Source organism: Pristis pectinata, chromosome 32 (assembly GCF_009764475.1).
Source record: "Pristis pectinata isolate sPriPec2 chromosome 32, sPriPec2.1.pri, whole genome shotgun sequence".
NCBI classification, from domain to species: Eukaryota; Metazoa; Chordata; class Chondrichthyes; order Rhinopristiformes; family Pristidae; genus Pristis; species Pristis pectinata.
In genome coordinates this window covers 18,563,174-18,580,880 of record NC_067436.1, presented here as the reverse complement: position 1 = coordinate 18,580,880, position 17,707 = coordinate 18,563,174, and the positions used below count along the sequence as shown (strand labels likewise).

Genomic DNA, 17,707 nt, shown 5'->3' with positions numbered 1-17,707 from the left:
TTGTTCTTTCTCTCATTGCATGACTCAGGATGTAAACCAGATTACTGCTTCTAATTACTGCATCAACATTTACAAATGACACAAAGATACCTTCCAACCATGTTAACTCTTCAACGTGATTCAGTAACTGCTGGACTTCTGGGAACAGATTTTGCAGCTGAGATTCTGCCTTAATCCTTCAATGCATTGAACCATCAGTGTGAAACATTAATGTCATGGACTAACAGGTGAAGGGTCTCCATATGAGATGTTAACTATTTCTCTTTCCACAGATGCTGCCTGACCTGAGGCTTTTCCAGTATTTTCAGATTCACATTCTATTTTTTAAAAATTATTGCAATACCTTGATATGAAAGAGAGGAGATAAAGTTCAGGTGATACTTCTCACTATCTGACTGGTATCTGTTTGCAATTTTCACTGGTAGCTATGGTTTCTGCATGGGTTACCTATATAGTGTTTCTCTTACAACTGAGTTAGTGGGTTGAGCAAAGGAAAGGGCATTTGACCCTTAAAGGTTAGTGGTACCCAACCATATTTAAACTATACAGTCATTAATTTGCCAGATTCCAGTGCCAGATCTGAATAATCTAATTCTCAAGGCAGTGACTATAGAGGGGGTATGTTTGTTAACGTGCCTGAAATGGAAGGAAATATCAGTTAATGGTTCTGCTCCTGATTTCACTGTTGACTCTATGTGGCATCTTTTTAATTATGCAAAATATCCCAAGCTGCTTCATGGGAGCATAGTTAGACATTGAACCATGTATTAGGACGGATGGCCAAAAGCTTATCAAACAGAGATCACGAAGAGGAAATTCCAGAGTTTAGGGCTTTGGCAGCGTTCAAGTATGATGCAAATGAGGAATGTGCAGAAGGATGGACAGAAATGCTGGAGGTCAGTAATTTGGAAAGGGTTGTTGTAGTGTAGGAGACTGGGGACTGGGAGGGGTGATCCCTTGGAGGTATTTCAAAGCAGAGATGAGAATTCTAAAATCAGGGTGTTGTCAGACGGCCACTGTGTGTCAGTAATTGCAGGGATAACTGTGAATAGCACTCCTTGGGAATGGCACTAGACTTGGATGAGCTTCATTTTATGTAGAGAATGGGAGACTAAGCAGGAGAGCAGTGTTGTCTCTAAGTAACATTGTTGATGAAGGTTTCAAGAGCAGATGAATAGAGGGGCCAAGTTGGGTGATGTTTTTTCGGTTGATGGTATAAAGGACATAATTAATGGCTCTAATTAATTTGCATGCATTACATTCACATCTTAAAAAATGTGCACTTGGGAGAAGAAATGTGAGCGGGAATAAGCACAGACCCAAGATGAGTGATGGGATTAGCCAGCTGAAATGCCTACTCATAGTTGTGGATATACCCAGCAGTGAGTTGATGGATACTCTTATTTGCAAATGGTTACTCTGGGAACTTGGATGTCAGAAATGAGGGTTCATGTGAGCAAGGAATTTCATTGTACCCTGGTGTATATGATAAACTGAACTGATTGTATATTCTTTGAACATGCTGAGTTTGCTTGGTAAAAAAGGATTGGCTTATTAAGGGTTTTGCAATTTCTGTTCCAGATCAATTACACAGCAGTAGTTTTCTCCCGTTTTCCACCATGCTCCCTCCTCCCACCCAAATCTGCTGGAAGTATCTATGCAGTGCACTACAGGAATTGGCTGTGATGGTGGACAGCCAGTTGTCACTCACTATGCATTTTATTACCTTCAGGACTGGAGAAATGCACTGAAGATTTTTCCATGGACTAAGTAGACAAGCTGGAGCCTTTAAATTAAAGGTGCAATACTATCCCTGTCTTATTAGGTGCCATGGTAAATACACTGAGGGTGCAGTTAGTCACGCACTTCTAGTCTTAATGCTGAATCATCAGAATGGGCAGAAGGAATGTTGCTGACTCTGGGAATCTGCTGGTTTATTGCTTGGGTTTGTAATTAGCATGACTCGCGACTGCTGATGCAGTGGTGTTATAGCCACAAATGTTCTACTAGTAAGCATTGTAGTTCATCTGAGCAATACACAGACCCATTTTGAGTATAGAGGCATAGAGTAATACAGCATGAAAACAGGCCCTTCGGCCCAACTTGTCCATGCTGACCAAGATGTCTATACGAGCTAGTCCCATTTCCCTGCATTTGGTCCCACTTTGATCACGTTGCACTAAAATGGACTTTTTTTTTGGTTCAAATTGTGTTCTTTCTGTATAATTTGCTTTTTGTGAATGCTGCTTGTATGATGCTATGTGCCTGTGATACTGCTGCAAGTAAGTTTATCATTTGCACCTGTGCATATATGTACTTGTGCATATGACAAAAACTTCTTTTGACTTTAACCTTTTCTATCCATGTACTTGTCTAAAGGTCTTCCTACCGCTTCCTCTGGCAGCTCATTCCATATACCCACCGTCCTGTGTGTGGGAAAAGTTGTCCCTCAGGATATAGTAGTACATTTTGAGTTTCTGATGTCTGCAAAGATATATCAGAATACCATCTTCCTGTGAAATCTTGGTGTTTTAAGCTTGTTTTGGGAAAATTCTGTCAAATTATAGTTTTTTTTTTACACAGCAAGTCCTTGAAAACTTTGAGTGTTATATGTGCAAAATAGTATTGAGTATGGCTTGACTTGAGTCCCACTCCAGAGATCTGCACATATATATTTAAAACAAAATCTCTGCTGACACTCCATTGTAGCAGTGAAAGTTAAGCTGAAGCTTGGTTTACTCTCTCAAAAGACTCTGTGGGACTATTTTGGAAGAGGAGGGGAGTCATTCTTGCATCTAATAAATCTTCCAGTTCGGAGTTCTTTCCACAGTTCTTCCAGCATTACTGAGTCATCATTAGTACCATTGACAGTTGTACCACTGAATGATTACTAATCAGAATGTCATTATTTCTATGTAGATTGTGTAGCAAGCTTCCACATGAATTGCTTGTTGCATTTCATGTTTTGCAATAGTAGCTACTCTTTGGCTCTAGGATGCCTTGGTGCATCCTAGAGCCAAAGGTGCTTTAGAAATGATCACCTGACAGTCATTTCTATACCACTGACAGTATCACACAGAGAAGCATTACACTGGAATGTTGGCCTATATGTATGTTTTCAAGTGGGACTTGAAACATTGTTAAAATGAATGTTGTTGGTGAGGTCTGGGTGTGGTGTGGATTGGCAGTTAGCACTTGCTGTCTTGCTGATGTCTCTGGAGTCTGGTTTCAATTGCAGTTCACACTAATGTGATGAAAGGTTACTGGCTGCATGGGCATGATTGAAGTAGTTTGGTGAAGTTCCCAATGGATGCAAACCATGAAATAAGAATACCCTTAATGTCTCACCAGTTGCTGTTATTCTAGCATTCTAAGTCATGGAAGAAATGGGTAGCTAGTGTAAACTTTTAGGTAAATCACAGTAGAGACAAGTAAGGAGACAGAATGTTACTGAAATTTCATTGTTCCAGGGGACAAACAAATTTCAAAACTATACATTATTAATCTTGTTAAATCCTGTGACCACACTGCCATTATAACTTGTGCTGGCTTCTGTACTTTGACAGCATGAGTTCTACATACTGGTGAGGATGTGTAGCGTGTCTGTCAGTAAAGTTGTAGTGCTCCCCCCTCGCTGTCTTGTACCTTCCGATGGTTGGTAAAAGTGGGTGAGTCTTTTCAGGTGGGTTGGTGTTGCAGTTCCAAAGAGCAGCATTGAGCCATTTGAGTACAAGGTCCAATTTGATCTCTAGTCTATGCTGAATTGGTAAGTCTTGGGCCCTCTACGTCCCAGGGTAAAGAGAAGTCAAAAATTGATTGATTTTCTAAGTTGTAAAATGTAACAGGAGAAATTTTAATGGTCAGTAAAGGACTTCTGATATAATTTTAGCTGGACTGGTCCATTCTTTAATGCTGAAGGTTTGAAAAATTTCCTTTAAGGAACTGATGTAAGTAAAGACACAATATTTGAGAGCTGGAGATGAGTAAAATATAATTTCAGTAACTGCTGTTAAAATAATTCATTCTTTGTTTCCAATTCTGTTTTCTTTCTACTACAGTTAATCTTGGGACGAAGAGGAGTTTTACAGAGGTTGCAGGAAGAAACCTTGCATTAGGAAATCTCTAGTTAGGCTCCACCTATGCAAGCCTGTGGTTGAGCTGAAATACTACGTGTGTTGAAGACTTGGACTGTGCTCTGAGGGCAGATCGTAAACTCAGCAGATCACTGGAATAGCGATGATACCAAAGCTGGAATTAGTACTATGGGAAGTTTAGTTATCCCTCTCTTGCTGTCTCGCTTCGCACTCTTTTTTTTAAACCATGACTAATATCCGTGATGAAAGGTCAACCAGGTTGTCATGACAACCCCCACCTCTTTTGAGGGGGATCACTCAGCTCCTAAATTCTTTGTTTCTTCTGACGAGGATGAAATTGACGATCTGGAATCAAACATGAAGGCAGAAGACCTTGACCTTTACGATGATGAAAATGATTCTGACTTGGTGAGGAACTGTATTGCTATTAACTTTGCCCACTTTGAATATTTTCTGCTATTGATAATATTACAAACATTGCTTGGCCCCAGTTATGCAGTAAAAGCTCACTTTCATCACATTAAAAAAAATTGTTTTGCATTGGAAGTAATACTGCTAGAAATTTCTGATGTGATTTTTTTTTATTTAATGAGTTGTACTTGACAGAAGGGCGAGTTAGTTTAGTTTGGTATTCTATGTTTCATGGGAGGAAATATTCTTTTATTTACAGTTGTTAACCTTTTCATGTTCAAAGAAAGTTAACTCAACAAAGTACTTCCAGTGAATGTTGTTATACAATGCTAGGTGCATTGTTTTGGAAAGTGGTTTCTCTGCTTTTTAAATAGTGGAATGCCTGTTTTATTACTACCTTTGTGCCTTTTGAAACATCTTCTTGTCTCCCCTTGCAAAGGTACAGATATATTGGTTCCTTGCTTGAGTACTGCTATGTAGGTCTGCATCCATTTGTTCACTGGTTTATTCTTTAGTTGTAACTTTAAATGATGAACATTGGCTATTTGACTGTGCAGATTTCCCAATCAACCATGATCCTGTCATATCAATGATATGGTTCATTTCTCCACGATGGCTTACTCTGTCAATCTCCCAAACTTTTACTGGAAGCTGAGCATAATTTGTCCTTGCCCTATGTTTGCACATTGGGGATTAATGATGTGGAGTAGTAGTCTTGGCTGGTTTTATACCACCCCCCCCCCCCCCCCCCCCCCCCCCTCATCTGCAACTAACTCCCCATAACTCCTTAATTTGGGGAACTGGGAAGGTCAGATACTGATCCCAGGCACAAGTGGACCAGGGACCTATTTTATGTTTGCAGGGACTTTATTAATAGTTTTAATAAATTGAAATGTTCCTTTGCCCACTGTGTGCACAGTAGGCTGAGCAGCCACCTTCTGTGCTGTAAATTTCAGTATTTGAGTAGTATTGGAAATTGTGCATCCAGTTTGTGCCATTTTCAACCATTATCTCATGGCATAATGGTATGCTGTGAATTTGTGCGTATAAAACAGGGATTGAATGTGCTGTTTAACAATAATGTAAGAACTGGACACTGTACTGTTCCATTTTTTCTATTTTGTTCTTTATTTTTTATCAACTTTTTCCTGATTTTATTTCCTGCACTGCTAATTGCTTGGTATCTGGTGATGGATGCTGTCCGTTACATTGCCTAAAGCCGCTAGTTCTTTTCATGGATGAACGTGAGGCGTATAGGACAAAAATAACAAGGCTGTGTTGCTGGTGCAAACTGCTGGGCACATATGCTTACAACTTGCTGTTGCATTCTATTGTGTACACATGTCAGCATATTGGTGTCTCAGGGAGGGATGGAGAACTGACCCCAGTGCTGGCTTTGCTCTGATGTCCATGCTGCACGTTTCAGCAGGTACACTGGTGAATGGCAAGGAACCACAGCCTCTTGTGCTTCCTCTTCACCAATCACTGAGACCTGAGTGAAGCAGTTTGTTACTTTAGCAAAGATTAGATCATTCATCCATCAACACCTGGCCTTTCTGATGCATTTCTGTATGTGGTGTTTGCATGGTGAGCTATTGACTTGATTCCTAATGTTGCTTTAAGAAAAATGCTTTTTTTTTAGCATAGCCCAGTGTTCAGTTTGTCATCCAAACCCTGGGAAACCTGGCTGCCTGTGCTTTAAGTAGCTTGTTATGATTTGCAGTTTGTGTAATGGTCAGGTTACTGGATGAGCAATGCAGAATTCTGGACCACTGATGCAAAAACGTGAACTTGAATCCCACCAGAGCAGCTGGAAAATTTAAATTCAAATGATTGATTAAATCTGAAATTTAAAAAAAAAGGAAATGGTGGCCATAAAAACTGGATTGTTGTAAAAACACATTGGGTCCAATTATGTCAGGGAAGGAAATCTGGCAGTCCTGGTATCCTACATGTTAGGTTGATTCTAAACTAATGATGCAGTTCACAGGCAACAGGGATGAACAAATAAAGGCTGGCATTGCCAGTGATATGAACAAATAAAACTATTATATTGACTCTCAGTGCTTTTTCTTAAAACATAGTTTTTGTGCAGTCTGTATCTCAACAATTTTTGATAGCTATTGCAAATCAGATATAATTTTGGCTTCTGATGCCTTAAACTTGGAACTCCTGGCCAACTCTGAAGTAGAATGCTGCATTTTTAAAATGTCTTGCAGTTGCTTAATAATGTATTCCATTTCAAGAATTTGATGTTTACCATTTAGCTTTTTGTTCTAATTGGTGGAACCCCAAGAGAAAGAAATTGTCTTTATATATTCCATATTCTTTCCCTTCCTCTTTTCCCCATCCCATAAACTTTTTGTTCACTTGTGGACTTTTTTAATGTCCTTGTTTTGTAATTTATGACTGGTTCTGGAATTGATTGTGTGACCTCTAAAGGTACCAAATCTGGATGGTGTGATCTGCCAAGGCTACAGATGATTAAAACAGAAGATGACTGTAACAAATACAAGGCAATAGTAAACTTAATGTGTGTGATTTGCAAATTAACAAGTGAGGTGGTACAGATCGTCAGGAAAAATGAGGCTACGTACAATGGGGAAAATGAATAATGAAAGTGGACAAAGGGAAAATGGGATGTGGTAGAACTGGGAGGTTGTATCTGACGAAGGTTTTGAGCAGAGCTCTTTTTGTGAGAAAAGTGAAGTCTGTAGGTTGACCTGATGGAGGTCTTTAAGATGATGGAAAAGTCTAACAAAAGACTTCATTTGGACATCAGGGAGAAGTGGAAACAATGAAACCAATGGGGAGCTCGGGAGAAATTTCTTTATCCAGACAGTTGCAGGAAAAAGTAGGTCTAATGTAGTTAAATACCAAGAAGATAGAGTAATGAGTAAAGCTGGATTTATTTCTACCCAGCTATATTGGGAACAGGCTCTCAATAACTAGTCAGCTAATCCCTTTAAAAGATGAGATTATTTGTGTGTGGCCTTTAGAACAAAATGATTGTTCAAAATTTTGGCCTGCAGCAAAAAAAAAATTTTATAAGTAAGCAAATAACACTGGATTAAAGAGTCTTGTAATAACCAAAGCTGCCATTACTTGCAAATGCATCAGGCAAATAACTACTTAGTCACATGCAGTTCATAGGTGTATAATTTGCTTGGCTTTCAGTTTTTGTAATATTGAGTTACTAACTCCTGAGTGATTATTAACTTGTTTGCCTTAATTTCTGAACGACTCTTCTCAGTACTGTGACTGCTGAATATGTGATTTATATACACTTTCTTGTATCCCTTTTTATCTTGGGATGCCCCCCACCGTTGATTCTGAAATGGTTCCACATGGTATGCGTAAATGAATGTTTTTCCTGCTTGTAGGGAAATTCAGATTTGTTGGCATAACTAATGAGATGATCACCAATAAATTCAATGGGAATTCAAAATAAACCTTTACTTGATAAGTTTAGGGAATGTAGAACTTGATGTCACAGGGCTGAACTTGCTACTACTGGTGTAATGTAAACTGAATAGTGTTGACAATTAAAGGGGAGGGTGGGTAAATAGTAGAGAAGAGATTAGAAGGGTACAGTGAAGGGGCTAGAAATTGGAATGAGGCTTGACTGGGGCTTAAATACACACTGACCCCTTTGAGCTAAAAGGCCTCTTTTCTGTGTTCTAATACTGTGTAATTTAAAACTTGATGCTCAAAATGGAAGTTGTACATTACTTTAGAAGCCAGCATAGAGGCTAGAAACTCTAAAGCCAGTAATGGTGTTTTTGTAGGAACTGCAGTAAACGTACAAAAATGTGAAATTGATGCCATAATCCAGTCAAGCCTATTGCTTGTGTTTGGTCTAGAAAAGTTAATTAAGCCATTGATGTTTTGTGTTAAATGTATTTGGTGCATGCAAAGTGGCATGTTGATAGTTTGTGTGGATTCATCTTTTAGTAGATGAGATCCTTTTTTTCTCGTGCTGCTTATTTTGTGCACAAAATCCCACAGATTTCAGTTAGCTGTGGTTGTTGGGTGCAGGGATGCAATGCTGTTAGTATGTAGGACTTGTGCCCAACTACACCATTTTGTTGGCTTATTTAAGATGCAAACTTCATTGAAAGAATTTGTTGAAATACAAGTTCTGCAAGGATATTTTCATAGATAGACACGAGACTCCAGATGCTGCAATCTGGAGCAACAAATGATCTGCTGGAGGAACTCGGGCGGTTGAGCAGCATTTATGGGGGTAAGGAATTGTCAACATTTCAGGTCAAGACCCTGCATCAGGATTGGAAGTCCTCACTTGTCACTCTCCTGCCTCTGGCTCCACCTTCAACCTCCCCTCCCCCACTTGGCTCCATCTGCCTTTTTATTTTCCTGTTTTTTTTCCCATCTATTGTGCTCTTGCTCTCCCAACTTTACCCCTCCTTTGTTCACCTATCACCCACCAGCCCCTGTCTTGCCCTCACTCCTGTCTTACCCTCGCCCTCTTCTCTTTATTCTGGTTATTTTCCCTTCCTGATGCTGTTCTTAACCCAAAATATTGACAATTCCTCCCCCCCCCCCCCCCCCAACAAAGATGCTGCTCGACCCACTGCGTTTTCTGCATAACTCTGAACAAACTTAGTTCTAGACAAATTATGAATGTCACAATCTATCTTAAAAAATGGTTCAAAGACTCTGCTTCAGGGCCCTTCATGACCTTTGAGAGTCTCATCTGTCTTGAATGGGTAATCCTTATTTTTAAACTGTGACACTCACTTTCTAATAAACTTCAGCAGGTACGTGCTTGGCTTATCCAGTTTTGTCATTCTGGAGCAACCTGCCCACCCTAGGTATCAGACTGGCAAACCTTCTCTGAAGTGCTTCCACATTATTAACATCCTCAATTAAATAGAAGGAAACTGTACCTGGTACACAGATGCGATTCACCAATGCCCTATTATGTGAGGCAAACTTCCCTTTTGTACTCCATTCCTTGCAATGAATAGTAACATTCTATTAGCTTTTTTCCTAATTAATTGCTGTACCTGCATACTAGCCTTTTGTGAATCTTGCACTAGGACACCCAGATCCCTTCTGCATCTTTGAGCTGTACAATGTCTTGCTATTTTCTACTCTTCATTTCCCCACACTTTGCTCCATTTGCCACTTGGATATATCTCTTTTGTAGCCTTTTTCTGTCTTCACAATTTGCTTTGCTCCCTATCTTTCAAGGATAAACTTTGGTTTCATCAGTTAACCAATCACACAAAATGCTTTTCATAATAGATTATCTCCATTTGTGAAATTCCTAAATTCAAACAGCATAAAGGTGAACAGCATACTAATCTATATTTTGAAGGATATTTTGTTCCTGTAGTGTGTGAGAGTTTGGTATTAGGAAGCACACTGGAAAAAGTGACTCTTATTATGATCAAGGTCTGTTGTGTTCTTTACTGAATTTTAAATTTGTATTCCTACAGAATGTTTTTGGTTAAATAACATGATAAATGTGTGCATCATCATCTACATCAATTTAGCCTTGGTAGATTTAACATGATATGAAAAGTGTGGTGAATTGCCACTTTCAATGGAGTTTATTGCTTTTTACAAAAATGACCATTGTATTCATTGCATCTTTTAATTTTTGTCATGATCTGTATTGGTGTGAGCCCAAATGTTTTGGGCAATATTCTATCAACTCTCAACTGTGTAACCCATTGTGTGGATAGTGAAGTAATGGGTTTGCCATAGTTTGAAAGTTTTCTAAGGGTAGCAGTAAACCTGTAACCCCAAATGTTCAACTAATGATGAGTAGTAATACAGCAAACTAATTTAATATTTAACATTAAATTTGTTTTCATCCAGGAACCTAAAATTTGAATATTCCAAACCATTGCCCACAGTCCAGCAGTTGTCCAAGTCTCAACAATCCAGCTTCAGAAGCCAAACATCTGTCCTTTGTGTCTGTTTTGAACTTTGGAGCTTGGAAGGTGGCTGTTTTCAATACTGCTTTCTCCCCCAGATAGATGGATCTCAAACCATAACATCAAGATTTTTGTTGCAACTTGAGACATCTACACATGACAAGGAAGGTGCTTTAAATAGATGAGTGAAATTTGTATACCTCAAAGTTCAGCCCATGGCCTCAGATTGTCTCATTTACCTTTTGTAAAGTCCATGGAACTGAGCTGCAGAAAAGTTGAATTTCGTTTCATTCCATTTAAAACAAAAATCTTTTGGTCATATTACATAATTGTCATCAAGACATTTAAAACAAACCTCCGTGCCCCCAAAACTTCAATAACTATTTGGCTGTTCTCCTGTAGGGAGATGTTAATTATCTCATTGCACCAGGTGGCCTAATTTCCCTCCAAAAATATCTCTGAATTATACCTTTTGTGTCTCCGTGAACAACCTAGATGCACTGACAATCCATTGAACGGAGTCTACAGGCCGTAATGCACCAGAAATTCAGTGAAGAGAATGGGTTAAAACTGCCAAAGCTGTTCTTTGCTCAACTAATTATAGGTTTAAGTGCTGAAGAGGTGAAAGATAATGAAATAGAAGATTTTGGCTTGCTGAGCAAATGGGCACTGCTCAGGAAATGCAGCTCCTGTTCTCAACCTTCTGGTGATTAAGTGATATTTTTTACAGGACTGAAAATACCAGTGTTGTTGTCAAGCCATTTATTATCTGTGACATTTTGAAAGTGATTTAAATTTGCATCAAATTAATTTTAGTTCAGCATTTTTACACTTGCAGAGAACACTTTTCTGCGTGACTCCCATGATATTGCCTTTTCCCAATTGCCTGTCAAGAATTATTGCACGAGGGCTAAATATCTTTTCTAGCTCAGCCAGCAGATGGTCACTTCACAAAAACAACTATGCTCTGGTTAGCTTATCTCTGTATCACATCTCCACCATGTTGACTGATAGCAATCCAAATGTCCCCCAACTTAAGCCACATCTCCTTGTTTTAGTGCCATTGTTTATGTAATGTAATATGAGTCAGCTTCCCATAGAAAATGACTGACTTAAAGTATTTGTTATTGTCCCACTATCCTGTTCCCCTCAGTAAGTTCAGTATTGAACTCTCTTCCCTGAATCCCCACTTTGATCACCATTAGCAATCTTTTCAGATAGCCTTTAGAAAGTGCAATTGAGTTTATTGTAGTCCGTATGGGTTACCAGAAGTGCATCTGTTGGCCCACCCTGTCCATGTTGACCATCAAGTACCCATCCATACTACTCCCTCAATCCAATCAAAGTGGTTGTCCAGCTAGGGTGCTTCTCATTTGTGGCTATTTATTATTGCACATTATGTAATACTGCTTATTGTGAATGTTACACAGCTTTATTAAATGGTTCAAGAGGCAGCTCACTGTTACTGAAACTTTGACTCACATAGACACAGTGGGGTTTGCATTTATCCATGTAGTTGTGCTAGCTTTGGGGGGGGGGGAGAAGTTATTATTGGTATGGCATTTGAAGCAATGGCAACTTGAGTATTTTGTGTAAGAATTTATCTTAACTTTCTAAATGTAATACTCACAGGGTGCCTTTTGATCTTTAAATTATCATTAGTCGAGGAATCAAGTATTTTAAACTGTGGGCAGGTGGCTAATGATATATGAAATCATCAGGCAGAGCTGCAGTCTAAATGAGGATGAAAGCCCCTGTTCCATTCTCCTTGTATATTGAGGCTTAAGATGACAATTCGCTCACCCAACTCCATTTGTAGCATCTGCAGATATTTTCGTCTCCATTTCTGGTTCTTGCTCTTGATGTTAAGTGGTGATGCAGTATTTAAAATTCCAGCTGTGTTTCTCAAATTAATGAGTCCATTCAATACTGCACCTTCTCTATGGACTTCATTATGTTGAAATTCAAATTGTGAGCAACAAAGTTAAGAAGTTTGCTATAGTTGTAAGTTTGCATTTTTTTAATACATTATGAAGCCAGCCAATATGATGCCATTGTTTTGACTTTCAATTCCAAATGTATTATTTGTAGAGCTTCTCAAGACTGTTCAGGACATGCAGTGCTTTTGAACCAGTAGATTTGTGTTGTCTTATCACCTTTTTGTCTGGATTAAACGGTGAATGAGTGCGAGACCAAGCAGTGGTGTTGGTTAGGACTTAAGAGAACTTTGTACAGTGGAATAGTGTGTAATGAGATTTTTCTGTTCAGCCGAATAGAAAATTGTCCTGATTTTTGTATCTTGTCTGAGTGTCCACCTCTGTGCAAGTGTCACACGTCCTGGAATGGGGCTTGAACCCTCAACCTGCTGATTAGACAGAAGAGTATTATCAACTTTGTACATTTTAAAAACTGACTTATTCCTGGGATGTGGCATTGCTGGTGAGACTAAATATTAATTGATATCTCTAATTGTTTCCAAGTTGAGGAGGAACATGGAACAGTACAGCACAGGAACAGGCCCTTCTGCCCACAATGTTGTACCAAACTAATTCTCATGATGCCTAATTACACTAATCCCTTCTGCCTTCACGTGGTCCAAATCCTCTTTCTGCATATTCATGTTACTTTCTAAGAGCCTCTTAAACACTTCTATTGTATCTGTGTCCACCACCACCCCTGGTGGTACATTCCAGGTACCCACCACTTTTTTTAATAACTTTCCCTCCACATCTCCTTTGAACTTTTTCCCCCCTCTCACCTTTTTAAATGCATATCCTCTAGTATTATGCATTTCAACCCTGGGGGATAAAGATACAAGCTGTCTACTCTTTCTATACCTCTCATAGTCTTATAAACTTCTATCAGGTCTCCCCTCAAGTCTCTGCTGCTCCAGAGAAAATAACCCCAGATTGTCCAACCTCTCCTTATAGCACATGCCCTCTAATCCAAGCAGCATCCTGATAAACCTCTTCAGCACCCTCTCCAAAGCCTCCACATCCTTCCTATAATGGGGCAACTGAAATTGAATGCAGTACTCCAGATGTGGCATAACCAGAGTTTTATAAAGCTGCAACATAACTTTCTGAACTCAATGCCTCAATTAATAAAGGCAAGCATGCCATATGCCGCCTTTACTACCTCATCAACCTGTGCAGCCACCTTTGGGGAGCTATGGACTTGGACCCCAAGATCCCTCTGTACATCTAGTTAGAGTCTATGACATTTGGTCTGGAATTGTGCATGGACCATTTTGGGTGGTGTTACGAACCAGCAACAAAAGAAACACACAAGTCGTAAGTGTTTAAAAACTATTTTATTAATAACTACTTATGATAAGAAAAATAAAAGTAAAAATGTTAGAATGTTATAAGTAAAAATGTTAGATCTTAAATATTAAACCCCAAAAACTAAACTCTAAGTGTGTGTGTGTGTGGCAAATTCCCAAACTCCAAGTCCAGGAATAGTTCTCAAAGTTCAGTTCTGCAAGCCGTAAGGTGAAACATGAGCAAAGGCTTCTTCAACAACCACTCTTGACTGAAGACAAGATGTAGAGAGAAAATAGAGACATTACGAAATCCAAATGTTCCACGATGGAACCCATATGACACCTCAGTGTCTACTCAGCAGTGACTACTCCACCGCTTTGTTCTGAAGCATCTGCCACCCCGAAAGGCACTTGAATCGTGGCCGTCCACACAAATACCTGTTTCCCACTACAGGTTAATGACAAAGTGGACTCCACTGGATTATTCCAAATTACGGATTAGTCCGTAACAGTGGGTTTGTACAACCATCCAGTAGTTTCATCGTTACTATTACCAATTTTATATTTGGTATTTAACTAACTGAACTTAAGCTCACTAGCATCCATGATGGGAGTTGAACTTGCATCTCCAGATCACCAGCACAAGCCTCTGGACTACTTGTCCAGTAATGCTTGTATCTGGAACCTAGAAATCATCAAATTCTATGGTGTGCATAAAATGAAAGCAAACTGTAGCTACAGTTCTTTGGGTAGGTCTACATTTGCTCTTACAGCATGTTGCATTGGATAGGCCAAAATAAAGTACAGTGTAGGTAGATGTAATTCTGAAAGTCCATGGAGCATTTCAGTGTGCTGAGATTTAACACTTGAAACTGATGGATTATGTGGAAGAGAAACATTTCTACAGCACCCTCTGCAACCCAAGGATCTCCCAAAGTGCATCACAGCCATTTAAGTACTTTTGGAGTTTAGTGATGGAGAAAACGTAGCAGCTAATTTTGGTTTCAGCATGCTACTGCAAACGGATAATCTGGTCAGACCACTGTGTGCATCAGATTTAAAAGAAAACCAATTTGTTTAAAACTTTTAACCTAGTTTTTTTTCCTCTCTCTCTCTCTCTCTCTGTCTTCCCCTCATGTCTAGCCTCCTGAGCGACAAATCCTGGTGGGGATTTGTGCAATGGCGAAGAAATCAAAATCAAAACCAATGACGCAGATCCTAGAACGTCTGTGTAAATTTGAGTACATCAGTGTAGTGATATTTAATGAGGACGTCATTCTGAATGAAGCAGTGGAGAACTGGCCAGTGTGTGACTGTTTGATCTCTTTCCATTCCAAAGGTGAGCATTAAGAAGGATGGGAGCTGGAGTTGTCTGTACACGAGGAATGATTTAAATATTTGAAGATTCTAAGACACACAATTGCAATAAAATTGGCTAAAGAAGGAATGTTGGCCCCAACACTAGAGGAATTACCTGTTCTTCAGGAAATACTGTGGGATCTTTTGACATTCATTTGAACAGCAAACTAGGTTTTTTATTTTAAGAGATGGCATGCTGCAGTCCCTCAATCACTGACAGCCTTAAATTTACGTCCTTGAGTATTTGAAGCTTAAACCCTTTGTTAGTGATTCACAGATCACAATCCTACAAACTGAGCTGAAATGCAGAATAGAAATTACCTTGGTTTTCTTCTTGAGTCTATGTGAAATTGAGTCTTTTGGTTGAAGGGTAGATTGTATCTCCATTCAAATAGAAGTTATGGTAATGAATAACTGTAGGAGCTGAGTTAGATATTCAAGACCTAAATTGTTAGTATAATGCAGCTTTGGTTTAGGCTGCAGAGTATTTTGGGATTCTATTTCCTTTGGTGCAATCAGTACATAGCACTTGTGTGCAAAAGGATTTTAAGGTGGTAATAATTTGTTCTTGTGCTTCCCAGGTTTTCCACTGGATAAGGCAGTGGCTTACGCAAAACTCAGGAATCCAGTTCTCATTAATGACTTGAATATGCAGTATTATATACAAGACAGGTATGTGCCATATGTTAATTTTTTTCACTTTTGTCACACATGTTCCCATCTGTGAGGATCTGTTCTGATCCAAAATAACTGCAGCTAATTTATGCTGTTACAATAGTTTAGTCCTTGGAATTACAGCTTTCTTGGTTCATTCTTTGGATGATAAATTGGTTTATTATTGTCACATGTACCGAGGTACAGTGGAAAAACTTGTTCTGCATGCCACCCATACAGATCATTTCATTACATCCATCAGTACATTGAGGTAGTACAAGAGAAAATACTAACAGAATGCAGAACAAGTGTTGCAGTTACAGAGAAAGTGTAGATAGACAATGAGGCCATAAACATGTAGATTGTGAGGTCAAGAGCCCATCTTATCATATTAGGGGACTGTTCAACAGTGTTAAAACAGCAGGATAGAAGCTGTCCTTGCCTGTTGGTATGTGCTTTCAGGCTTTTGTATCTTCTGCCCAATGGGAGTGGGGAGAAGAGAGAATATCTGGGGTGGGTGGGGTCTTTTTTTTATGTTGGCTGCTTTACTGAGGCAGCAAGAATTGTAGACAGAGTCCATGGAGGGGAAGCTGGTTTCCGTGATGTGCTGAGCTGAGTCCATGACTCCCTGACTCCCTGCAGTTTCTTGTGGTCTTGAGCAGAGCAGTTGCCATTACCAAGCTGTGATGCATCCAGATAGGATGCTTTTTATGGTGCATCTATAAAATTTGGTGAGCGTTAAAGGGGCATGCCAAATTTCTTTAACTTCCTGAGGAAGTAGAGGTACTGGTGCACTTTCTTGGCCATAGCGCCTACATGGTTGGGCCAGGACAGGCTATTGGTAATGTTCACTTCTAGGAGCTTGAAGTTCTCAACCCGCTCTACCTTTGGTGCTGTTGATGTAAACAGGAGTGTGTGCACCGTGCCTCCCCCCCCCTTTCCTGTAGTCGGTGACCATCTCTTTTGTTTCACTGACATTGAGGGAATGGTTGTTGTTGTTATGACACCATGCCACTAGGCTCTCTATCTCTTTCCTGTACTCTGACCACCAGAACCATCCATGTCAGAAAGGCCTAAAGCCAGACTTGATAAGATAAATATCTTATTAGTCACATGTACATCAAAACACAGTGATGTGCATCTTTTTGCATAGAGTGTGCTGGGGGCAGCCCGCAAGTGTCTCTGTGCTTCCATCGCCAACATAGCATGCCCACAACTTCCTAACCCGTACGTCTTTGGAATGTGGGAGGAAACCAGAGCACCCAGAGAAAACCCACAGTGACGGGGAGAATATACAAACTCATTACAGGCAGTGGCCGGAATTGGACCTAGGTCGCTGGTGCTGTAATAGCATCATGCTAATCACTACACTACTGTGCCTGCCCTTTTAATAGGTTTTTGATCTTTACTAAATAGTCAGAATGTGCAGTTGCTAAACGGAAGAGGTGAGTACCACTGGCATCCCTAATCTTGACCACCACTATTGATTCCACCTGAGGCTATGTGCTTGGTCCATTTGGACAAAGGATTGACTGTTAGCCTGATTTTCTGATGCAGTTAGCATATCCAGGAAGAATGGGCAGCTATTGAGGTTCTGCAAACTTGACATTGACTGTGAACCAAACCCTTGTTAGCAAAGTTGTGAAAAGTATTGAAGAAAATTGATCTCTTTTAAGAAGAAAAATCCATGAGAAATCTTTGATTGTAGTCTGCTTCTCCCAAGCTCAGCCCTGAGGTACCAACTGACCTGTTCCTTTCTCCCTCCTTGAACAGACAGCACACTTCAATTACAGTGAGTCAAAAAATGGCTTGAAGAACCACACTAATTTAATTTTGTTTTCCCAAGGCTAGCCTGATATAAATTTTATTGATAACGAATGGTTTGGAGGTCACAATGGAATATGAATAAATGGATTTGTGCTTCAAACTACATTCTGCTTTGTGGATTGAATTACAGTGCATCTTTTGCATTTATTACCAATGTGTTTGAAGTGTTATTGTAAGCAGAAAGCTGT

At 39.6% G+C, this 17,707-nt stretch overlaps 1 protein-coding gene across 11 annotated transcripts in view; it reads left to right on the top strand.

Annotated features, from left to right (window-relative positions):
- The window catches only part of ppip5k1a (diphosphoinositol pentakisphosphate kinase 1a), a 125,251-nt gene that overhangs the window by 16,044 nt on the left and 91,500 nt on the right, over positions 1-17,707 (top strand). For all 11 annotated transcript variants that reach the window (XM_052042404.1, XM_052042401.1, XM_052042398.1 and 8 more), the window contains exons 2-4: positions 4,059-4,502; positions 14,823-15,018; positions 15,620-15,710. In XM_052042404.1, coding sequence (XP_051898364.1) covers positions 4,359-4,502; positions 14,823-15,018; positions 15,620-15,710 — 431 coding nt within the window. In that variant the 5' untranslated portion in view covers positions 4,059-4,358. The remainder of the gene's footprint in view (positions 1-4,058; positions 4,503-14,822; positions 15,019-15,619; positions 15,711-17,707) is intronic.